The sequence below is a fragment of the Phascolarctos cinereus genome, unplaced genomic scaffold (assembly GCF_003287225.1).
Source record: "Phascolarctos cinereus isolate Bilbo 61053 unplaced genomic scaffold, phaCin_HiC Scaffold_7;HRSCAF=346, whole genome shotgun sequence".
NCBI classification, from domain to species: domain Eukaryota; kingdom Metazoa; phylum Chordata; class Mammalia; order Diprotodontia; family Phascolarctidae; genus Phascolarctos; species Phascolarctos cinereus.
The window spans coordinates 176,352,680-176,378,488 of NW_027556180.1; the positions used below are offsets into that span (position 1 = coordinate 176,352,680).

The 25,809-nt window shown below is 40.2% G+C and overlaps 1 protein-coding gene across 2 annotated transcripts in view; it reads left to right on the plus strand.

Annotated features, from left to right (window-relative positions):
• Positions 1 to 888: 888 nt before the first annotated feature.
• Positions 889 to 25,809, plus strand: part of UXS1 (UDP-glucuronate decarboxylase 1) — a 146,210-nt gene continuing 121,289 nt past the window's right edge. For both annotated transcript variants that reach the window (XM_020987928.2, XM_020987929.2), the window contains exon 1: positions 889 to 1,123. In XM_020987928.2, the coding sequence (XP_020843587.1) occupies positions 1,081 to 1,123 (43 nt within the window). In that variant the 5' untranslated portion in view covers positions 889 to 1,080. The remainder of the gene's footprint in view (positions 1,124 to 25,809) is intronic.

Below are 25,809 nucleotides of genomic sequence, written 5' to 3' on the forward strand. Positions count from 1 at the left end.
TTTGCACCTTGGAAACAGGCAAACTATACAAATTAGGTTTTGAGTTACTGTTTTGTTGACTGTCTAGACTTTCGAAGTGATGGAACAATGTTAATAATGAAAATTAACTCAAAAGGGGGTCTAGTGAATATTTTTTGAGAGTTATTAAACATTTACAAAAACACCCTCATCTCTATACCCCCAATTCCTGGGCCATTTCAGAGTTCAACCCTGACTAGCAAGGCTATCCTTAGTAAAAAACCGTTTACAGGGTGTGATTTGAAGAGTTATAGAAAGGAACACAAATCACTTCCTTTCTCAGGTGCAACAACACTACAAATGTAAGTCACATTCTAGCAGTCCCTGTGAAAAGTTTCGTTTATAAGCTGGGAATGGGGAACTAGATACCCTATGTTCCAGGCTCAGATTTATCATTTTGATACCGTTATGTTAAAAAGCATGAGGAAAATAAATAAAATACAAAAATAAAAACTTTCCTGTGACGTTCTCAAAGAGCTTTAAGGATAAGAGTAAATTAATTGCACAGAGAAGAGGCTAGGCAAGAATAAAAAGCAAGCATAAATGCTCAAAAGCTCTGAGTTCCCTCATTTCATCCGGGAACATCTTTCCTGAAATTAACCAAAAGTTAAGCTTGCCAGACAGAACCCGCAGGGCTGGCGAAAAAGACAAGACCAGACAGATGAGAAGGCGTGGTCAATAAGCACAATTCTACGCATGCGTAGCCCAGCTGAAGTTGGACCCTTACCCGCTCCCAACATTCTTTGATGACCGGAGGGGCGGGGGAAAGAGGTGGTTCCTGCGCCTGCGGGTTGGGGGCGGGGAGTAAAGCAGAGGGAGGAACTGAAATTGCGCCTGCGTATTAGTGCCTATCGGCAGGAAGCCTCTGGCGCTGACGGGCGGAGACTCCCAGGCTGGGTGGCAGAGGGAGGAGTTTACTCGGGCCGCTGCCGCCCTGCCGCGCGCATTGTGCAGCAGGCGGGTCCCCGCGCGCGCGGCAGGGTCCTCGGCTCGCGCTGCTCCCAGGGATGGTGAGCAAGGGGCCCGCTGCTACGCCTGCTGACTGCCGTCAACCGGAGGAGAATGAAGCTGCTAGTGGTCATCGCTTTTGTCGCCTACGTAGCCTGTAAGTGGTGCTGGTGGGGATGTGTGGAGAGCCCCCATTCATTCATTGCTGAACACTTCGTGGATGGGGGGGGAGGTAGGGGGGCAGTGGTGGACTAGGTTCTCTTTTCCCCTCTCGTATGGGGAGTCCTTCCTGGGCGGGGAGGGGGGAGGGATGGGAGAAGTGAGTGGCACTGCTGATGCAGGCGGTAGTGTAGCTATGGTTGCCTACATACTGCATTCTGAGTGGTGGTGGGGAGTGAGGGGTGTGTGTGTGTGTGTGTGTGTGTGTGTGTGTGTGTGTGTTGGGTGCATGCTTCATGGGTGCAGGCGCTTTTAGCCTGGAAGTGCTTTTCCAGCTTCCTAAGCCCTCCTTTCCACACCTGTCTCTACCTGCTCTTCTTACCCCCTCCCTCTCCAAAACTCTTTTCTCCCCCCTTCTCGCTTTCCAGGAGACTTGGCGATTTTTGCTCTCTTGCAAGTAATCTGCAAGCAAACTTCAGCCCAGACCAACTGAGACCGCTTTAGGCCCCGTAGGGAAGAACGCAACCTGTGTAGAGTTAACCGTGAACTTGAGACATGGGGGGAGTGGGGGGACAGAGACAAGAGACAGGAGGCGTGTCTGCATTTTAAGGGTGGTAGAGCAGGGTGCAAGTTGGTATCTAGGAGAGATGGACACGGAATAGGGATCATTTAGGGCCGTAATGGTTAGAGAGAGGCTTTTTCTTATGTTACCTGGAGCTCTGTTTTTCGAGTATAGACGAATCTGGTGGCCGTGGAGGATTCATACTGTTGCCCCAGATTCCTGATTTTCCTCCTCAGCATCTCCTCCGTGTGTGTGTGTGTGTGTGTGTGTGTGTGTGTGTGTGTGTGTGTGTGTGTGTCTGTGAAGAGGAGTCTGCTTACTGTGTGTGTTGAATGGAAGTCGAGCAGAGAGTAGCAGAAGAGGCTGGCAGAGCTCAGCTGCTCTGCCAGTGCCCGGTTAATGCCCTTTGGGAGTCTCTCTGGGTAACAGCTCAAAAAAGCCCTCCTTCTTTGTTGTTCTAGTCTAGAGAGAGTTGTGCCGCGAACCGCCACGGAACCCCGTAACACCCGCAGCCAGTCATCGGTGTTTATTAAAATAGAATAAAAATACCGTGCAGTTGGCAGAATCAACTGAGCTTAGTGTTTACACTGCAGGGAAATTACTCAGCATTTAACTGTTCTCATGCTAAATTTTACTCACCCAGCCGAGCCCTTCTTCCTCCCCCACTCTCTTCCCCTTTGGGAGGCAGAGTAGATCACTAATAGCGTGTCCAACCTTTTCCTGGGTTCGATTCAGAGACTCTGTGTTGAGCCAGCCGCTAGTGTTACATGTGTATCTAACCTTTTTCTGGGTTCCATTCAGAGTTTTTGAGTTGAGCTTACAGTTAAGTGTAACATGTGTATCCAACCTTTTCCGGGATTCGATTCAGTCCCTGGGCTGAGCCGGCAGTTAGTACTACAGAAGTAGCAGTGTGTGGAGGAGATCTTAGCTCTTCCTGGGGAGGTGGGTTCCTCCATCTGAGTAGCTTTTTCATTGGATGCTACTTGTGAAGTCCTCAAATAAGAAAGGAAATGTTACTTGAAGGACGAAAAGTGGTGGGACTATTTTGATGAGAGATAAATCTTGAAAAAAGGAAGAGTGAAGAGTAATGACACAGGACAGTGTGTGTAAATAGGGTTTTGCTCTGATGGCTGTGGTTTTAGTTTGTCTTCAGTGTACAGCTCCTGCTTGGGAAAGACATCCTGCTGACTTAAGAAATGGCTAGGTTTTGTTGTTGTTATTTGTGGTGGTGGTGAAGGTGTATGTGTAGGGTATTGGGGGATGGGGAGAGTTGGGGCATGACAATGTTGGTTAGAAAGCATTTTTTCAAGGGAAGCATTTATTAAGCACCTGCCCTGTTCCAGGCACTCTCGTGGGCACTGGATATACATATGCAAAACCAAGATCCGAGAATGAAATGAAAGTAGTTGTCTGTAGTTCCCTTCAAGGAGAAACCACTAGACAGACACAAACAGACGTGAAACCACTTAGTCTCCCAACCAAATGGGAAAGGTATGGTTCCAGGGGAGACTGCAGCTTAGGGGAAGTCCCTTTTTGTGGCATCACCTCATGATGGACGGTGGACGAGGATGTGATCAAATATTCAGTGGTGAGGTACAGTCTAACTCCTGTAGGAGCTAGGAGGGAATTGTTGGAGAGACTTCAAGTCTTCCCAGAGAGTGGACCTTGAGCTAGGCTTTCAAGCATGGATAGAAGTAAGAGGGGAAAAGTAGAGCATTCAAGGTGAGAACTCCTAGTTCGCTTAGGTTTAAAAATAGAAGAGTTTGTTTGAAGAGGTAAGAAATAGGGGGTGATTGCAGATTTTGAGCAGTTTTTTTGCAGAGCACCTTGAATACCTGACAAAAAGAATTTGAGCTTTACTTGGTAGATTACATAATAAGGACCCTCTGAGGATTTTGGTGTGGAGGAGTGAAATGACCAGCTTTATACAAAAGGAAGATTAATCTGACAGTGAGGTATAGGCTGAATTAGGGAAGAGAGAACCTCTAGAAATGGAGCCAGACTGACTTTTACAGTACTTATTTCATTAAATAATGAGGGCCTAGATTTGGGCAGTGGCAATGTAGATAGAGAAAAAGAATCTTGTCTGAGATAGTTTTATGGAAATTATCAGAACTCGTCCATGATTGATTTGAAGCACAAGTATAAGGAGAGGAATGAGTCAAATGACTAAGACAACAGAGTTGGGAAGACAGAATCTGATTTGGAGGAAATTATTTCATCTTTGGACGTATTGAATTGGTGGTAATGGTGAGACATGGAAGTGCCTTTTTGAAATCTCACTAGCCAAGCTTTTTTTGAATACAGAAATTGGCAAACAGGTGGACTCCTCTTGTGTTTCTGAGAATATCAGGGAATCAAACAGATTTGGTAGCTTAGTTTATATTGTCTCCCTTTGTTGTTGTCTGCTAATAATTTGTTCCATTCTTATATCCAAAAATTTTTGTAAGGCCCTACTTGGAAACTCCCCTTCAAATACACAAATAACACATCCATTTTTCCTTCTTCTTTCTCATATTTTTCCTGTCCTTTGAGACACTATTCTGTATCTTATTGCTTCAATGATTCTTTTGTCCCATGTTGATCTCTTCCTGTCCTGACTTCGTGTGACACTTATGTACTGTTTTCCTAAGAGCCTGAAGGTTTGGCTCATCTGCTGCCTTGAATCTTTGCTACCACTTTTTTTTTTTTAGGGGGTGGGGGAAGGGGTTGAAAAGGCAATCAGAGTTAAGTGACTTGCCCAGGTTCACATAGCTAGTAAGTGTCTGAGGCTAGATTTGAACTCAGGTTCTCCTGATTCCAGGGCTGGTGCTCTCTCTTCTGCACCACCTAGCTGTCTCATACTACCATTCTTTTGCACCCAGGTTTCTCAGAACCCAGGTCCTGAAAGGGTAACAGGTTTTCATTTCTCACATTTCCTGGTGTCTGTTACAGAGACACATAACCCTTCTTAAGTTTTTTTTTTAAGGATTTTTACTGCTAGTAGCTACAGAGAAGCAAAAGTTTTAAAATTAAACGTATAAATGGATTCTTCCCTGTTACTGTCTAGGCATCTTTCATTACCTAAGTTCACAACCTGTTTCATCCTCAGTCTTCACTCCCTCGCTCCACTGTATCCAATCTGTTACCAAATCCTCTCGATTTTTACCTTCTCTCATCTGCCACCGCCACCACTGATGCAGAGCAGAATTACATCAGTCAGTGACACTGGCCTCTTTGCTGGTTTTTGCGCAGGACACTTCCATCTCCCGGACTCCTAGCATTTTCATTGCCTGTCTCTCATGCCTGGAATTCTCTCTCTCCTCATCTCTTTTTTCTGGCTTCCCTGACTTTTTTGGGCCCCAGTTAAAATCCTACCTTCTTCTGCAAGAAGCCTTTGCCAATATCCCCTTTAATGTTAGTGCTTTCCCTATGAGATTATCTCTGTTTTTTCCTGTTTGTATCTTGTTTGTACATTGTTGTTTGCATGCTGTCTCCTTTACTGGAGTGTGAGTTCCTATTGGACTGTGCAGCAAAATTATTGTTTGCCTTTCTTTGCTCCACATTTTGCACAGTATCTGGCACTCAGGTGATGCTTAATAAATGCTTCTTGACTTTCTCTGATTTGGTTTCTGGTCTTTGTTTCGTCCAATTTATCAAACATTTATTAAGCACTAATCCTGATAAGAGCTCTATTCCAGGTGCATGGGATCTATACATTTTAGAAAAGACATGAGCCATGCCTTCTTCAAACTTAAAAGTCTTGTTGGAAGATTTGATATATCTAGCTATATAAGTTCATTAGAAAGGTACAAGCACAGTACTTTGTGAGCAGGGTGTGGGGGGAGGAAAATCAGAGAAAACATCACGATGGGGATGGAATTCGAATTAAGCTTTCAAAGATGATTTGGAATTCAGTGGTGTGGGCTTTGAATGCCTGGTAAAAGGGTTGTGGTAGGCAGTATAAAGCCACCAAACATTATTAAAAATAATAATAACATTACCATAGGTATCTTTTGTTTTCTATCACCTACGTTTCTCAATGTACCATCCCCTCCCTCTCTTGGAGACATATCCTCTAAAGAGATATCCTCTAAAAAATATGCTCTAAAAGAGATATGCTCTTAAAAAAAAAGAATAAAAAAGTGGGAGAAAGTCCAGTAAAACTAATCAACACATGGAAAAGGTCTGACATGTGGTTAAATGCATCACATATATACCCTTCAAACCTGGCCCATTTGTACCTTTCCAGTCTTCTTACATTTGAATCGTCTCCAAGTATGATCCAGCAAACACGGACCTCCTTGATGTTCTTTGAACAATATACCCTATCTAACTTTTGCCTTTTCACTGGTTCTCCCCCGTGCTTGGAATGTTCTCCCCTTTTATGTCTGACTAGTGGATTCTGTGCTTCCTTCAAGACTCAGCCCAAATTTCACCTTCTGTAAGAGATGTTTCCTGGTTTCTCCTTTCCCTTCTTTCCTCTCTTTGTGCCTTGCCTCTGAGATTACTTTCTATTTACTTACATTTTATGTATTTCATATATATATGTATATGATGGTTTGCCCCAAACCCAGTTCAGAATATGAACTTCTTGAGGCCAGGGACCTGTTTTTGCTTTTCTTGTATCCATAGTGGTTAGCATACTACCTCGAATATAGTAAGTGGTTAACAAATGCTCGTTGACTGACTTAAAGTCATCTCGTGACCTCTTCAGGTTAGAGGGGCAGAAGTGCCTTCCCCAAATATCTATTTTGGGCTAAACTTGGTCATTGTAATTTCACAGTATTCCTTTTGGATTGTTTTCTTGTCCTTATTTACATAGTTGTAATCATGTATATTGTTTTCCTGCTTCTGCTTACTTCATTATGCTTTAGTTTTTATACATCTTTTCATGCTTCTCTACATTTATTATTTCATAATTTCTTACAGGCTATTGAAAACTTTGGCGCGGAGTCCAGATCTTTGCCTTCAGATAGACTGGCAGTAGTATAAGAGATCAGTTGGAGGTGGGAAGGCCTGTTAGGTTATTTCATTTGTTTGGGCAGGGGGTAGGGAGGTCCTATACTAGGGTGGTTGCAGTAGAAATGGAAAGGAGTCAGGGGAGTGAATGAAATTTCCATGGGAGAGAAAGTAGAGAAAGAGAACAGATCCAACTGAAGAGTCTTGGACTAGCACCCATCCTTGACCCGTAAGGGACAGGGAAGAATGGATAGAAAGCTAGAAAAAACCTAAGCAGTATGGTGTCATGGAAGTCGAGGGAGAGGAAGATATCCCCAGTTGGGTATTTTGCTGATCTGTTTACTGCATCTCATGAGGTCTAGTAGGAAGGGAACTAAAAAGATAACTATTAGATTTGGTGATTAGGAGTTCATCTCTTCAAAGAGTGACTTAAGTAAATTGGGGGAGAGAGAGTAGAAGCCAAATTGCTTACAATTAGGGAGAAAGTAGTTAGTGAGGAAGTGGAGGCATTGAGTATAGATGACTTTTTCAAGACATTTGATTATCAGAGAGGGGAGGAGAGAAATGGGATCATGGTTGAATGAGATTGAAGGATCAGAGGAAGACATTTTTATGATTGGGAGAGACCTAATGTGATCTAGGGGAAAATAATACTGATTCTAGTCAGAGGACCTGAGTTTGATTCCTGCCTTTAACAGTGGGCATGATACTTAACTCCATAGGCCTCATTTTCTTTTTGTGTACAATAAGGAATTAGAACTAGATAACCTTTTGAATTGTCTTCCAGTTCTGCACCTTACTATGCTACGACTCTATGACCCATGTTTGTAGACAGCTGGGAAAGAACCTGTAGTGGAAGAGAGATTGACAGTGTGTATTATAGGGGATGTGACTGCTGGTATAAGGCCCTGGGAGAGTGAAAGTGGATGGGAGCAAAAGTGCGAGTAAAGGGATAGTCCTTACCAAGGGGTTAGGAATACTGATTACTTATTTACTCTCCTTATTTTTTGAAATTTACTTATCTGCATATGTTTCCTTCAGTAGAACTTAAGCTCCTTCAGGGCCAGAGACCATTTCATTTATTGGTAAGGAACAGTAAGAAGAGTAAATTGAGCAAAGGGAAAGTAGTAGACAATTTCACGGACAAAGGAAGTAATGTGAAATAAGACTGGCAACAAAGAAATTTATATTTGCTTCTAGAAGCAATAGAGAGCCATTGAAATTTAGTGAATAAGGAACTGGCATGGTTAGAGCTGCACTTTAGGAAAAATCACTTTGGAAACTAGGTGGAGTATGGATGGGAAAGGAAAGAAATTTGAAATACGAGGCAATTGTAATAATCTAGGTGAGACCGGATGAAGATCTGAACTGGGATTGTGACTGCAGAGAGACGGAATGGTATGTGAGAGATGCTGTGGAGCTAGAAATGACAAAGTTTGGTAACTGATTGGATATTTGAGGTGTGAGAGAGAGTGTATGACCTCGGGCAAGTCACTTCTTAGCTCTTCAACTTCTTCATCTGTAGTGAAGGGTCTTGAAATGATGGTACTCAATTCGGATTGATGCTATTGTTGTTCAGTTGTTTTCAGTCATGCCTGACTATTCATGACTCCATTTGGGGTTTTCTTAGCAAAGATACTGGAGTAGTTTGCCATTTCCTTTTCTAGCTCATTTTACAGATGAGGAAACTGAGGCAAACAGGGTTAAGTGATTTGTCCAGGGTCACCCAGCTAGTGTCTGATGCCGGATTTGATAGATAAAGCATTTTCTTTAACCTAGTTGTACTAGGTATTCTGTTATGCTAGGCGCAGGGGTGGTGGGAAAGGGGAGGGAATACAAGTGCAAGTAATCAAGGCAGTCACTGCCCTCAAGGAGTTTGCATTCTAATGAGAGAAGAAAGCACATAAGGGGCGGGCTCTAAAGAGGATCCTTTTAGCTCTAAACCTTATAATCTGTGAAGTAATAAAGTTCTGTGTAGCAGTGATCTAATGTGTGGCCATGCTTGCACGTGACTGAGATGGGTGAAGAGTGGAGAATTTATGTCTGAATGGCCCCCATCATAAATATTTGAATCCTGGAGGATGGAGGCAGGCAGTGGGGTGTAGAGGAAGTTGTGAACCAGATGCTGAAGTCATTTAGAAATGTGGAAGACTGAGTGACATGGGTGTCAGTAGATGACAGAAATAAGAATGGGGAATGGATGGTATAAATAGACTGGATAGACTTCAGAAGGGGATAAATTATTGGGAGATGTGGGTAGAGGAATGGACTGGAAGTGTCAGTGGGAGGCTGGGAGTTTGCCATTCCTTCTGTCTAGGGGTGGGAAGTGGGAGGAGGTTCCTCCTCCCTAAGCGTTAGAATGCAGTATCCTCAAGGGAGAGCTAATAAAGCAAGTAGCTTGAAAAGTTGGAGGAGCTGGTAGAATTTGAGGGTGAGTTGTAGGGACTCAGTGGGTCCTGGGTGATGGTCGAGGAGACAGATAGGCACACCAGGTTGGAGTACACTCTAAGATGGGGCTAGCTAGTCAGAATAGGGATGAGGATTTGGGAATTCCTTAAAATTTAAGGAAGTAAGAATGGATAAGTAGGATTGTGGAAATTGTATTGGGGGTGGTGTATTGGAGTGGCCTCTTGGCAGTTGAAGGGAATTGTGTCAGAGAATTTAGACAATAGGGAAATTTACAGTTAACCTACTCACAAAGTTCTAAGAACTAGGAATCCTAGCGGTTGAGTTCCTGCTTTTGTCTTGATTGCATCTGTTAGAGTTATGGGGCTTCCTGGGATGGGAGGGGCTGGTAGCCCTACCTTAAGTGTTCTGTCTTGTACCATTCTCTGCCCTCCCCCCACCATACCCCACCTCTGAGTGGTTCTTCTGTTTCCTCTTCTCCCCCACCCTTCCCGGTGCTTTATGGTTTCCAAAGTGCTTTTACAAATATTCTCTCATCTGATCACGCAAAGCCCTGGGAGGTACGTACTATTGTTATACTCATTTTATAGATGAGGAAAATGAGGCAGAAAGAGGTAAAGTGACCTGGCTAGGGTCATACAGCTAATAAATATCTGAGGTTAGGTCTTTCTGACTTCAGGGGACCCTCCCCTGCTTCTTTCTCTGGTGCCACCTTGTAGGCTCTTTAAGGGGCCTTAGAATTTTTGGTCTAGTAGTTCCCCAACTTGTGAGCTGCAGGTCTCTGTTATTGCAGGACAGGTTCCTAAACCCATATATACATAGTACATTGTCATTTTCATACCTATTTGAATCCAAGAAAATACACATGCCATTCTGAATACGCATACTTTCCTGTTGGTTGAATATAATTATCTCCATCATGTAGATATTGCTATTTTTTTCAGTTGTATGTAGGTTTTGTTGTGGTCAATAAAATACAAATTCATTTAAAGGAATTACTGAATTCATAACAGTTTTTCATCACTGACTATTTTCTTATTCATTATATACTAATTATACAACTATTATTAGGGTGGAGGTCCTCAAGGTGGTTTTTTATATATAAAAGAAGGTACATACATTCAAAAACGTTGGGAATCCCCAACCTCCTTTTTCAGATGAGGAAACTGAGATTTTCTGAAGTTAAGTGATTTGCTCAAGTCAGACTGGCAAATAAGTAGCAGAATCAGAATTCCAACTCAGGTTTGCTGACTCTAAACCCACCCAGGTCTTCTCTCATCTCAGGAACTCTTATTTATTTATCTTTGTGTCTGTTTCAGGTCCTCGCACCTCAGTGCCACTACCTAGTGGATATTTAAATAAATGTTTGCTAAATGAATGAATGAATGAGAGGGCCTCAGGATTTCCTAGGAGAGTTCATTTACATCTCAGACAGACTCCAGCTTGGTGCCTCATTCTCACAGCACATCCTGCTTCACAGAAGCAAGTCACCTTAGGTTATTCCCTGACATTTGGCACTAGATCATAGATTTCCTTGTGTTAGGCTCGGATTGTTTCATATGCATGTTTTTGCAGTTCTGCTTGAGAGCAAGTCATAAGCCTCGTGCCATTTTTGTATCCCCACTGTATCTAGGACAGCATGTAGTAGGCACGTGTTTGGAGCTCAATAAATAGTATTCTGGTTGAGGAATAAAAGATGTAGTGTCCTGACTCCCCCGGTTTTCCTCTAGCTTGTTCATTACACTGGGTCTCTGGCATGTGCTCTTGAAGAATGGGGATGTGATTTATTCTAGTGTGCTCATTGTGCCCAAATTCTACTATGAGAAAACAGTTTTATTGACTCATAGCACCTATAAGGGGATTTTGTCTATAGCACTTTTTCCCTTGAATTAAAAAAAATCTAATTGAAAGATTTTAATTCATTCTTATTTTTTTGCTTTTATATCATTCTCATTTCTAAATATATACTCACCCCCTCCTCTGTTTAGCATGCCATCCTTTGTAACAAAAAAGAAAAAAGGACAGAAATAAAATAACAATTCAGCCAAGCTAAACCCATCTCTGCTAAGAAGGGAAGGAGTGCACTCCTCGTTCTCTTTCCTCTTCCTGTGATCATCTCCCTGATCTTACCTAATTACTCTTTATTTTTCTTCTTTTTGAACCACCCTTAGTCAGATTTGAAGTAAGCAGAAAACCAAGCTTTGGTGTCCTCCTCCCCCGCTTACAAGAAAATCCTCCAAGCCTGTGTATAAACTTTGTTCACTTTTCAGGAACATAGACTTGCATAAATTGATGTATATCTGTATGTACTAGATTTTAAGGCTTAGTCTGTTAATTCTCCATTATGCATATTAATGGGAATAGGCTCATAGTTAATCTAAAAGGCATATTTGGCTTTGGAATGCATTATAATTTTTTTAAACTGCAGATGAACCTTTTACATTATGTTTAATTCATTAAACTTATTCCTTGAGTACACACCAGCTGGGTGCAGAGAACATCCAGGCATAAACTAGATGGCATCTGGGATTTAAAAAAAAAAATGCCATGGATAATCTACAAAGCAGAGAGCCTGGATATAGGTTACAGAAATTTAATTCAACAAGATTTGTATATTTGTTGTTGTTCGATCATTTTTCAGCTGTGTCTGACTCTTTGTGGCCCCCTTTGGGGTTTTCTTGGCAAAGATACTAGAGTGGTTTGCCATTTCCTTCTCCAGCTCATTTTACAGATGAGGAGACTGAGGCAGAATTAAGTGACTTGCCCAGGGTCGCATAGCTAGTAAGTAAGGGAGGTTAGATTTGAAGTCACAAAGATGAGCCTTCTTGGCTCTAGGCCCAGCCGCATGTATGGCAAATGATGATTTTATTAGCTTTACAAGCATAACCAATGTAGTTCTCTTTTCATTTGTAGTCAGAAGTCTCAAGAATATTTTGAGCAGAACTTGTAAATGAGTAGTAAGGAATTTGGACACTGTGTACCCCATGTACTTAAGTCCATTTGTGTAATAAAAGGTATTTAGTTTAGCATATGATACACACAAGTATGTTTGTATGTGGGTTTTTTTTTTTTATTCATGATTTCATCTATGGGAGAGTACCCAGTATGGAAACTCCCTCCATTGATGCAGGTTGGTAGGTGGTCAGTTATTTAGCTTTTTAGACATTAGGGGCACTGAGAAGTTAAGTGACTTGCCCACCATCACAAAGCTAGTCTTGTGTCAGTGGCAAGACTTAAATGCAGGGGGCAACTAGCTGGCGCAGTGGATAGAACTCCAGCCCTGGAATCAGGGGGATCAGTATTCAAATGTGGCCTCAGACACTTGACACTTACTAGCTGTGTGACCCTGGGGAAGTCACTTAACCCCATTGCCTAGCAAACAAACAAAAAAACAAAAATAAAGTTGTACTTAGCATACCAGTATGTGGCATTCAGAGTAGGGCATTTAAGTGAGGGAATAATAAGGGGTAAAACCACCTGTAAGGATAAAAAATAATATTTTAAAAGAAGATTTAGGAAGTCGATCTGCTTACTGGAAAACATTATTTCTAGCCCTGAGCATCAAAATAAGCTGATTTCTGTGGAGTTGCAGATATTTCTTGATATGACTGCCAGTGACAAACACACTTTGCCACCTTCTTTAGAGAATGGGCCATTTTTCCTCATCCATCTTTCATTTTGAAGAAGGGTTAAGAAAAGACCATTTTAAGCAGAAAGACCTTTTGGACCCTATGTCTCCTTTTTTTCAGTCTTTTTTTCAGGCATGTTATGGTTTTTTTAATGGATGACTTTTGTCTTTATTTCACATTCATTTATTTTTTTTAACTTTCTTTTTTAATAGTATTTTTTCCAGTTACATGTAAAGACAATTTTCAACGTTCTATTTTTTGAAAGACTTTGAGTTCCAAATTTTTCTCTTTCCCCTCCCCCTTCCCCAAGATGGCAAGCAATCTGACATAGGTTCTACATTGACATACATTTATGAACCTATCTTCCTCACCCTCTTTTCCCTATTTAGCCTTCTCTTGTGCCTAGAATTTTAAAAAAAATCAGCAAGATTAACTAACAAATTGTTTGACAGCATATATATCATTCCACATCTGTAGCCTCTTCCCTCTCCGATTAAAGGGGAGAGGCGTATTTTCTCATCTCTTCTGGGAATTGTAATTGCCGGTCACTCAATTTTGGTTTCATTGTTCTTTCCATTTAGATTGTTTTATTGTTTTCATTGTTCATGCAGTCTTTACAGAAGAGATTGTATCTCACTGCTTTGGGCAGTTAAATATGTCATGGGTTAGCATGTCTTCACACACAGGGTTATTTAGAGGGAAGTGGTATATAAATTATAAAGTGTTATAGCAAGGTGAATGAATTATGAATATCTCAAACTCCACATACTTTCTCCTAGGACTCAATTAGTGTAGTACGGTGTCTGATATTCTCTCCATTTAAATTTTTTAGAAATGACTAAGCTATTTCTGAGTATTCTAAATGCTCAGATCAAATACTAAGGACTTATAAAAGAAGATGATATTCACCTCCAGAGAAAGAACTGATAAATACACATATATATATATATATATATATAGCGTAATTATTTTTATTGTGTATGTGTGTGTGTGACATGATGGCCTTCTCTAATGTAGGGTAGGGAGGGAGGCAGTTTGGAACTTAAAATATAACAAAAAAAATTAAGTTAATTTTAAAAATTAAAAAAAGTAGAAGACTGTATTTCACAGCAACAGGAGGTTATGGGGAACAGAATTTAGTGTCTATTAAAAAATTTATAAGAAAATTAAATTGAAATAATATACCTAAGAGTTATTGCTCATACTGTGGCATTTCATGAATTCCAACAAAATTTAAGCCTCTAATATGTTCAGAGTATGCAAAATAGAGAGCTAGAGGGTGAAGTCAAGATATGAAGACTGCCCTGAGGGAGCTTTGAATTCACTGTCGGACTTCAGCATTTTTCATTAATAATGCCTGTAGAATTTAGAATTAAAAAGAAGAGCTCCAGTTGAAACCAAAGAAACAGAGCTGGAGAGGTGAAGTAGTTTACCCAAGGGGGAAGGGGAAGGGAAAAGAAAAAGCACTTACATAGCACCTGCTATGTGACAGACACTGCTAAAAGCTTATGACATAGGTACCTGCATTACAGTTGAGAAAACAGTTAAGTAACTTGCCCAGGGTCACACAGCTAGTAAGTGTCTGAAGCTGGATTTGAATTCATATCTTCCTCACTCCAGACCCAGGGCTCTATCCATTGAGTCACCTACCTGAGTCACACAGGTCCTAAGTAAACAAGGGTTGTAGCTAATTCACAATACTTGATTGCTTCTTTTATACAACTAAATCAGTTTCCCCCCCCCCCATTGTAGCTCTTGAGGTGAGAACTAGTATCTAAATTAGCACTAATTTTCTGGGTGTATGTAGATAGCTGTACCTGCCATATTGTATAGAGTTTAATACTAATCTCTGTCGAACTTTGTCATTTACACACAGGCTCTGCCATTGACTCTTACACTCATTAGGAAAACAAAGGTGCAAGCTGCCAAAGGATAGCAGAGACTTTGGGCTTGAAGCTCATCATGATGAGCCAACTCTGTAGGATTATTTAACTCTAAGACTTGGGAAAAGAAGGGGAGAGGAGCTAGAAGGGGTCATGCTTCTTGGTAGCAACAAATAGACATAGTTTAAATGGACCTTGGAGTCCCAGCTCATGGAAATCCAAGGTCCTCGTGGGATCCAGGCCATGGTGCTATGGCTAGGACAAGCACAGAACACAAAATCTTTTAAACTGTAAAGCACCATAGCAGCTTTTAGCCTTTGATCTAATTCGGATGCCTGAAAAATATAGAGGGAAGGGGTGAATGGGAACAATAAAAAGATTGTAGCCAGAAGGGACCTCAGAGGCCACTTAGACTGTTTTACAGCTGAAGAAACTGAGGCCCAAGGAGTTGCGGTCATACTCTACTGCACACTTTGCTGCCGTCCCGGAGTCAGGAAGACCTAAGTTCAAATCTGGCCTCAGACATTTACTATCAGTGTGACCCTGGATAAGTCACTTAACCTTGTTTGCCTCAGTTTCCTCATCAGTAAAAATGAGCCAGAGAAAGAAGTGGCAAACCACTCCATTGTCTTTGCCAAGAAGACCCCAATCATGGAAGAGTGGGACACCACTGATTGAATAAACAACAGGAACTGATGTAATGAACACTGTGGAGCCTACCAATAGAAAAGGAAGGATTCCTGCTTCAGCTGTGGGTGGGGCCAGATGGTCTCATTTGTGTCTTGCCCCTCTAAGGTTCTTTAATCTTCCTTTAAAGTCAGCACTAATGACTTGTGGCATGAGGGTAAACACTGATTCAAGAAGGGGTTTTTTTGTTTTTGTTTTTTGTTTGTTTGTTTGTTTTTTGCCTGTGGAACAAACATGAGCCTGCAGCAGGTCCTTCCTACCTAGCTTGAAAGAGTAGGGGTCTGGGGATGGCCAACACATACATGATCATTCAGATGACAAGTTCAGAGAGGCTTATCACCAGGTTGGCCACAGTCTGACAAATTTTTTTTGAATACAGCATAAAGTTATAGAGAGGTTTTAATCTGCATGCATGTTATAGGCCTCTAGATGACTCTGAGTAGAGGGCAGGACAGTGAATCAGAACATCTGAATTCGAATCCTACCTCAGAAACTTAATTAACTCTGTAACCCTGGGCATGTCATTTAACATCTCCTTGCTTCAGTTTCCTCATCTGTAAAATGGGGTTTTTAATTTCACCTACCATATAAGGCTGTGAGGTCCAAATAAGGTAATACGTATAAAGCATTTTATATAACACAAAATGCTACATAAATGCTGGGTGTTATTATCTTACTGATGAAATCACTGAATTTTAATATGTTGAAGTATCAGAGCTAGCAATGAACTTGACTTAGGAAGATCAAGGTTTTAAATCCCAGTGTTGTTACTAATTGACGCTTGGGGTTCATCTGTACCTTTTAGGGCAGTTGTGAGGTTCAAATGCATTATTTCTCTTTGGAAGCCGTAAGGCCATATTTAAGTGTCAAATGATATTAGTATTACCTTTACAGATATAGTTTCTTTGACAAAGCTTTTCACCTTCAGTTTTCTATATGAAAAGACTGATTAATTTTCTTAGCTTTAGAGAGTTTTGTATTGCAGCTTGTATTTTTTCTATTTTGTGTTTTTGTATTTTTTCTATTTTTGTTACTTTTATCATTGCATTCTGAGGTGAATTTGATTTAGATTCCTTGTAGCCAGTTCTGTCTTCTCATGTATGTTTGTGGTTTTTTGATCTGGAGGTGTTTTTTTTTGTCATTAGTATTTGTCTTCAAAATAAAGAATAGATTTTGTTTTTTGGCAAAGATCAACAGCAGTCTGCTTCGTGGTCTGCCCCCATCCTTCCCTGCCTCTTTCCTCCTGACTTTTATGCCTATTCAGATTTAGTGTTTGAGATTAGTTTCTGAGTGTTTATTGGTTGGCCTCAGTTTCCCTAAAGTAAGTTTGACCTCTGAAGTCCCTTCTCTGTTCTAAATTTAAGATTCTACGAAATAAATATTGATGCCTTTGAGAACTGGGAATGACATGTATGAGAGTGGAATGTGTTTGTCCAATGTTTCCTTGTCCTGCTGTGACTATGCAAAAGCTGGGGAAATTTCCCATGTGAAGAATTGCAAATAGAAGAGTTGCTCTTCAGTTCTGTTTATTTCAAGTTGTTCAGAGAATCCTGTTCCCACACTGTAGTATGCAGGTAGTTTCCATGTAAATCTTTAGTTAAACATTGAGTTGAGATGGAGAACTTGCTAGGCTATGCCAGTATATTGGTTCAGGAACAGTGCTGAGTGCCTAGAACCTAGGCAGAGAGGTACGCCGTACCAGGAATATAGAAAATGCAAGGAGATACACCATATTAGGGATACAGAATGCTTCAAGAGGTACACTGTAGCAGGGATACAGAATAGTCACTATTTAGACATTCAGCTGGCTTAGGAGGTTGTGAGTATCACTGGTAGTTTATTTGTTTGTGCTTTATTTTTAGTCAAAAGTGGCTGTTTATTTTTGGTCTAATGGGAAATAATTACTTTCCATTCAAACTACTTCATAGCTTCCTGAATCGGTCCTCGACTTTCTCATGGTCATTTTAATGCGCACTGTATAACTAAATATTCTGAATTTTCAACATATATGATAAAAAAAAAAATGTAACACTGAATTTCCATAGTTGCCAAATTAAGTTCACTTTGGGTTATGAAGTAGTATGAGAAGTACTTAAAGTAAAGATGTGCCAGCTGAAAGAGAACCCACCTTGTACAGTTCAATTAAAAAAAAAAAGCAAAAAAATATGTTAGGAGGAGTTCCAATAGGATTCTTTTTAAAAAAAAATTAATTGATAGCTTTTGTTGTTATTATATTGCCAAAATTTTTCTCAGTATTCTTCCCCCTACCACTCCCAGAGTCATCCCATAAAACAAATAGTATTTTTAAACAAAAAAAGGAAAAAAGATAAAGAGACTTTAAAAAAAAATCAAAGCCTATTATTGATGTAGTGAAAATGTCTGAAAATATGGTCTGTGTGCCAAGCCAGTGAACTTTCTACTTCTGCAAAGGACTAAGCTAAGTATGTCTTCTCATATCTCTTCTTTGGAGCCAAATTTGTAGAACAGGGATTGTTAGCCTGAATAGATTTCAGAGTGTTTGTGAATTTAAATGAGGGGAAATTGCCTTTTATTTCAATATAATCAATTTCTTTTATAATCATCTGTGTTTTATTTTATGCATTTAGAAGCATTACTCTGAGAAGGGGCCCATAGATTTCACTAAATGATTACCAAAGGGATCAATGTCACAAAAAAAGGTGAATAACCCATGCAAAATTTAGATAAATGAATCTCAAAGTCTGATCTGTGGGCTACTTACTGAGAGTCTGTGAGCATTCCTCCAGGTGGCATTTGGATTAGCTTGTGGGAGTAAAGTTGATAATATGGTGTTATTTTGATTTAGCAAATTCATTTAGCAAGTTTTTATTGAGAAGTTACTATATTCTTAGTACTATTGGTGCTATAGGGCATAAAAACTTATTAGATGAAGTCCCTGCTCTAAAGCAAACTCAGAAAGATTAAATAGCTCTTTTTGCCAGATGTTTGGTCTTCATGATATGTATACCTTGTATCTGTAGGTACCTGTCTCTGGGCAAGGAAACTTTGATGGTGTTGGGACCTTTTCTTCCTCACCTCTCTGACTCTTCTCTTCACCTTCTCCCCACACCTTCTTCCCATAAAATTCCATGCCAACTTGATTTGACATCTGTACAAATTCAGTGGTCCATTTTTTTTTTAATCAAGAATACACGGAAGAGTCAGGATGTTTAGGCACAGAGTCTAAGTTAATAATGCCTGAGATAATTTTTCATTCATCTAGCAAACTAAGTATTTTGAAAGCTAAGTACTCTCCCTTCCTCCCCGTTCTCCTAGAACAAATGTGAACGTGTGTATTGTGCTTGAACATGTTATGTATATGCATGTGTATATGTATCTATGTAGGAAAAATTGAGCTATTAAGAGTTTATTTACATATGTGGATATATACATTGTATGTACGTAGGTGTATGTGGATGTAAATTAGCATGACCATCTTGGATAGAGACTAGCCTTTGAGTCATTACTCTGACACATGCTAGACAAATCACTTAACCCTCTAAGCCCCAGACAATTTTTTTTCGAGGTAATTGGGGTTAAGTGACTTGCCCAGGGTCACACAGCTAGTAAGTTTCACATGCGTGGTCTGAGATTGGATTTGAACTCAGGTCCTGCTGACCCCTGGGCCAATGCTCTATCCACTTCGCCATCTAGCTGCCCCTCCCCACACAATTCTTGAAGACTTAAGTTACTGAACAAACAGTGCTCTTCATTGGTAGGATCTAATCTGCCATTCCCCTCCCTCAAAAAGCGTGGATATGTGTGTGTTTGTGTGTGTTGGGCAAGAATGAGAGATAGAGCATGAGGGTAGCTACTATGTGCCTTGTATCATTTAAGGTGCTATGAGGCATTGAAAAAAATTAATAGATTGGGAGCTAACAAGTAATTGCAGAGACATAACATACACATAAGGAACAGGCAAGCATATAATCAATGAGTTGCTTATTTATTTGGTATGCATTTTCTTGCCTCCCCAACTAGCTAGCTAGAGTTTATGTCTGTATACATGGATATATAGAGAGAACAACAACTAGTTACCTATTTTGTATATTTCTACGTGTGTTTCCCCTCCATATATGTATGTGTATACACACATTCACACATAGATATGTAATATAAAATAAATTGCTAAGCTATATGGCAAAGAATAGAACAGTATGCCATAAGGTCCCAAAGGAGTGATTCAAACAGTATGTGCAAATGGAGTCACATGGTATATGCTACCATCCTCAGGGAATTCTTCACAGAGGAGCTGAGATTTAAGAGTGCCTAATCTTGCTGATGAGAGGGAAGGAAGGTAAAGATATGAGGGTAAAAATAATGGTGCAGCATGAATAAAGACATGGCATGAGAGAGAGCTATAAGAATGACCTGTCTGGTTAGAGTGAAGAGGATGTGTTTGGCGACTAGGGGAATATAAGGTTGTATTGATAGGATGGAGCCAGATTACAGTGGACATTGAAAGACAAGTAGAAGGACTGAGATTTGATTTGCCAGGTAATTAGCAGCCTTTAGCAAGTGGAGTGAACATGCTGAAAGCAATGATTTAGTTTTTAAAAAAAATAGATAGATGGATGGAGTGAAGCATAGAGACTGGCATAAGAAAGACCAGCCAGGAGGCAATTTAAGTAATCTAGGCATGAGGTGATTAGGGTGATGAGGATAGTGGTGGTAGGAATGGAATTGAAGGGATGAAACTGAGAGACATTTCAAAGGAAATGTCCAAATGATGAAAACAGACATTTTATTAAGGTGCTTTGCTAGGTACCAGCCAGGGGGAATGAAAAAATGGCTGTAACTAACCTCAAGACATAAGACGTGTGGAAAATTAAAAAAAAAAATTAATAGTGCATAAGAGACAATTCAAACAATGTAAGTTGATTCCTTCTTGCCCAGGAGTAATTGGTGAAGAAGAAGTCCATAGCAAGCAGAGGAGATTCAGTGTATGGCAGTGGGGGTGGGTAGAATAATAGCGTAGGAAGAAGTTACCATGAAATAAGGCTCAATATGTTGGTTTGAAAGAGGCTGTTTGGGAAACTTTTGTTATTTTACTGTCAATTTAATTTTTTTCTTCTAAAAAAGTTTTTTTTTGGGGGTATTGATTTGACAAACATCAACAAACATGAATATTCCCACAAAGAACGGGAAAAAGGCTTGTACTTGAAGTTGTGGCTCTCATTTGCATATAGATTGTTTCTTTTTAAAAAATATATATATATATAAATTTAACATGTTACCTTTACTGCCCTGCTTATCTGCATTCCTTCTAAACTTCTTCTGTCCTTTTCTTTGTATTTTTATATATTCCTTGACACCCCTTTCTTTTTATTTAAGAAAACATCATTATCATTGCTCCCCACAGCACTTCCTAACTAGAAAATAAAACCCCTACTTTGTAACAAGTATAGGAATAGAGACCAGACCTGTGATTTCACTGAAATTCAAATGAGGAAATTCCCTTTTACCAATATTGAGTAGCACCTTCTCTGCAACTAAGAGGGTTGCCTAGGGTCACATAGCCAGTATGTGTCAGAGCAGGGATTTGAACCCAGGTGTTCCTGGCTGCAAGGCCAGTTCCCTATCCACTACGTCACACCATGTTGCCTCAACAGATTTATCAAGAAACAAAACAAACTCATGTCAGAAAACAACCCCCACACTCAACGCAGTCTTGCCAGGAGGCAGAAAATGTGTTTGATTGTTAAGTCTTCAGGAGGTTTGATAGGTCATTGTTAACAGTTCTTACATCTTTCCCATCTTTGCCTTTATGACGTTGTATTCGTCGTATAAATTGTTCTTCTGGTCCTGCTCACTTTCCTGTGCATGAGTTTGTACAAGACTTTTCCTGGTTCCTCTGAATTCCTCCCTTTCATCATTTCTTGTAGCTTAGTAATATGCCATTATATTCACAGACCATCATTTGTTCATTCATCCTGTAATTGATGTGCGCACCCAGCCTCTACCTGAAGACCTCCAGATGGGGAGGGGGAGAGTCTCCCACCTCTCCAAGCAGGCCATTTGACTTTTGGATAGCTCTGATTGGTAGGAAGTGTCCCCCCCCCCCATTAAACCTAAATTTGCCTCTTTGAAAACCTGCATCCATTGCTTTTGAATCAAGGCCAGAAGAGAACAAGTGTGATCCCACTGCAACTAACAGCCCTTCAAATACTTGAAGACAGCCATCATTTCTCACCTGAATTTTTTCGTCTTCAGGTTGACTGATCCTCATATCGTCATGGACTCAAGGGCCTTCTGGGTCCTGGCTGCCTCCTCTGACCACTCTAGTTTAGCAAGGTCCTTCATAAACCATGTTGCCCCGAACTGAGCACAGTCCTCCAGATGAGGGCTGACAAGGGCAGTACAGAGGAATTACTACTTCCTATTCCTGGAAGCGATTCCCTTGTTAATGTAGCCCAAGATTGTGGTGACTTTTTCTGGCTGCCCCATCACACTTCTGACTCACTGACCTTGCTGTCCACTAAAACCCCTAGATCTTTTTTAAACTATTGTCTATTCATGCCTCCCCCATCTTATGTCTGGAAAGCTGGTTTTTTTATATTATCTTCCCCCACCTCCTTTTCACTTCCCTTTTATATGTTTTGTTTGTTTTTGTTTTTTACCATTAGGCTGTCAGTAAACATTTATTAAGTGCCTGCTATGTTCTAATCACTGTGGTCAGTGCTGGGAATATAAATACAAAAAACAGTCCTTGTTCTCAAGGAGCTTATAATCTAGTGGGGGAAAACAGCACACAAAAGAAAGTAGAAAGGGGGCGAGTTGGGAAGGTATCCAGTGTTGGGGCATGATAGAAAAGTCTAAAGGGAAGAAATGAAGAGTGCCTGGCCTCAATGCCTTTATCAAATGTAGATCCTTGGAGCTTTCTGTCATAGAGAGGGGGCATGGGCTCTTGAGGAGATGTGACAGTTCCAGCGCTGATGTGACCTTGGAGGATGAAGGGGTTTCTGGAATATGAAGGAAAAGGGCAAAGGAGTACAGCCAGGTGGGAAATGAATGTAAACTCCTTGAGTGCAGAGATTGTCTTTTGTTTTGATTGTATTTGTATCCACTGAGCTTGGTCCAGTGCCTGGCACATAATAAGCACTGAATAAGTGCTTGTACCCAATAGAATTTCATTTTTAGATTCAGCCCAGTCCTCAGCCCTGTCCTCTAGGGGGAATGAGGAAGTAGGGAATACAAATTTATATAGCATCTACTATGTGTCAGGCTCTTTACAAATATCTCATTTGTTCCTCACAACCACTTTGAGAGGTGGGTACTTTTATTATCCTTATTTTACAGTTGAGGAAACTGAGGCAGACAGTTTAAGTGACTTGTCCAGAGTCACACACAAGAAAGTAGCAAGTTTCTGGAGTTCAGATTTAAACTCAGGTCTTCCTGACTCCAGGCCCAGAACTCTATTCACTGTGCCACCAGCTGCTGCTAGCTTGGCAAGATCTTTTTTGGATCCTAACTCTTGTCATCCATTGTATTAGCTAAGCTCCCAAGTTTGTGTCACCTGCAGATATGATGAGCAGCACACCATGAATAAATAGTACCTCTATCCAAGTTTGGATAAAAATGTTAACCAGAACAGGGCCCAGCACAGATCTTTTAAGACATCACACCTTCTACCACATTGACATTGAGGATCTGACAATCCTCTTTGAGCCTGGCTCTGTGTCCAATTCTGGATCCATCTGATGGATTATTGCCCAAATCATCTCCACAGGAATAGTATGAGTTGCTTTATCTAAAGCTCTGCTAAAATCAAGATATTTCCCTCATGTGCTAGTATAATAATCAGAAAAATGGGGTTGGTCTGACATGACCCATTCTTAATGAAACCAATCTTCTTCATCTTTGTGACTTTCTGGGGTATAATTCCAAATTGTTTTCCAGAATGATTGGCTTAGTTTGTGGAGACTCATGAATGCCAGCTAAGTAAGTAAGAGTCAGACAATGGAATGACGTAGAAAGAATTCTGTAGTTAAAGTCATATGACATGAATTCAAAATCTACTCTGCTATAGTCACACTCTTAATGTGACTGTGAGGGAGTCATTTAATTTCTGAACCATAGTTTCCTATTTGCGCTAAATGGTAATATTTTTGTTATATTCAATTAGCAGTGGACAGCCATCGAAAGTTTTTGAGCAGAGAAGTGATGTCACTTCATTGCCGTAATACTGTTTAGTTGATTGCTCCCTGATGGTTTCCTTTCCTGAGCACAGAACCTTGCAAGATAGCTAGAATAAGGACCTAGAATCCATTCTTTTGGTTTCCCCTTTAAAATTCTGGCTAGGCAAGAGAATCTCTAATAAATACATCTTTCTTATTAATACCTCATGGTTTGCTCTTTAATTGAAGATTCTTCCCCAAAAGGGGAAAGTCACCTGTCTCCTACCATCCCCAAATAGCATATTCATTTTTACTTTACTGTTTAACTTCTTGGTTCTTGGCTTAGACCCACTATTTCATCACTTCAGAGCAGTGGTTCTCAAAGTATGTTATAGAGACCCCGAGATCTTTTCAGGAGGTCCACAAGGTCAAAACTATTTTCATAATATTGCTGAGATGCTTTAATTTCTAATAGATATAGCTCTTGTAAACGAAAGTTCCTTGAGGGGGGGTCCTTAATTTTTAAAAGTTTAAAGGGGTTCCTGAGAATAAAGGATTTGAGAACAGGAGCTATAGTGGGCCTCCTGATGAAGAGACGCCCTTCACCGGTAGCAATTAGTCTGCAACTTTATAGTTTTAGAGAGTTGCCTGGGACATTAAATTAAATGGCATGCCCAGGGTCTCCCAGCCAAAACTGTGGCACAGGCAGGAAGGGAGCCAGACTATGAGACTGGCCCTCTAGTTGCTGTGCCAAGCTTCCTCACTGTTTTATTTAAGACAGAATTATTAAAATTAATTTGTATTCCCTCAATGCAACCCATTCAGAAGTTGCTCAGAAGTAAATTGGGGGTGGGGTAAGAGGATGAAATGCCTGTCTGAGATCTTAAAGCTGCTGTAGGTAAGCAAGATTTGAATATGTTTTAAAATAAAACAATAGATTGTAATTGTCAGTGAGTTAGTAACTTCCTTCTGGAGCCAAACAATTAGGTGCATTGTACTGGGAGGAGCTACCTGATAATGCTGTTCCCCAAATTAATGTAGGAAGACCATTTTATGTGAAGTCATGTTATCATGGAATTTGAAAAGGGCATTACCAAAACTTAAAACCGTATCCTGGAAACAGTCGTCCCCTGAAGGTAGATTCAAGGGAGGAGATATGTTTTATATGTTGCTTGACCTTTAACCAATCTGAGACTCTTATCTCTCCCAAAGTAAAGAATCTTTTAAAAATCTCCAAGCTAGGGGCAGCTAGATGGCACAGTGGATAGAGCACTGGCCCTGGAGTCAGGAAGACCTGAGTTCAAATCCAGTTTCAGACCAGACATTTGACATTTACTAGCTGTGTGACCCTGGCCAAGTCACTTAACCCCAGTTGCCTCACGAACAAGCAAAAAAAAATCTCCAAGCTTTTAAATGTATTTTCTAAAGATGATTATTTTATATAGTACTTAATAATTGTTTAGGTGCAGCGTGATTACAAACTTCCACAAACATTCTGTTTCACTCCATAGGGGTGATCCTGGCCAGTGGAGCCCAACCTCTAGAAGAGCCTACCTAAGTGGAAAGCTAGTTTATGTGGAATGGTGCTCTGTAGTTGGAGGACCAGTCTAAGTAACTCATCACCAGGTTGTCTGCCAGGTGATGGATTAACTATTTGGCCATAGGAACTCTTGAAAACCATCCACCAAGTTATAAAGGCTTTAAAACCTATGTTGATGAGGAAGGGCCCAGTCCAGTTAAATAAGTGATCTTAGAAGTACTGAAATGCTTATCTTTAAATATGCCCTTTAAAATAACTATAATCCTGTTAATTTTCATAAATGCAATTTATTGTATAGTGGATTTGGAAAAAAATCCTTCCAGATGCATATACTAGTTTCTCTTAGTTGTAAAGCTCTGAAGAACTGACGTTATAAGTGCTCTTCACTTTAAGTAATATGTAGGGTCATGGAATCATAGATTTAGAGCTGAAGGGGACTTTAGAGACCTCATTTTACAGATGAAGGAGTTAAGGCTTATGCACACACACGCACACAGACAAACACACACACACATACACACATATATATTTAAAATGCACTTAAAAGTTTAGTATTTTAAAGGGATTTTATAATTAATTAATATAAAATATATTATAACACATTAATAATTAATAATAAATTAATAATTTAGAATTAAAGTCAGCAACCACTACCCCTCACAATTTGTTAACTTGTAAAAGTTTGTTTGAGTATGTACAGTGTTGGTCTGACTGTTCATAGAGGCCTAGCTTTGGAATCAAAACTTTACATGTTACATATATTTACATTTATATATTACATGTTACATACAAAACTTTAAATTTACTAGTTGTGTGACCTTGGACAAATCCCTTAACTTCTCAGTGTCCTAGGCACATCTCTAGGACTCAAAGTTACAGTCAGTTACACTGTTGCATTTGT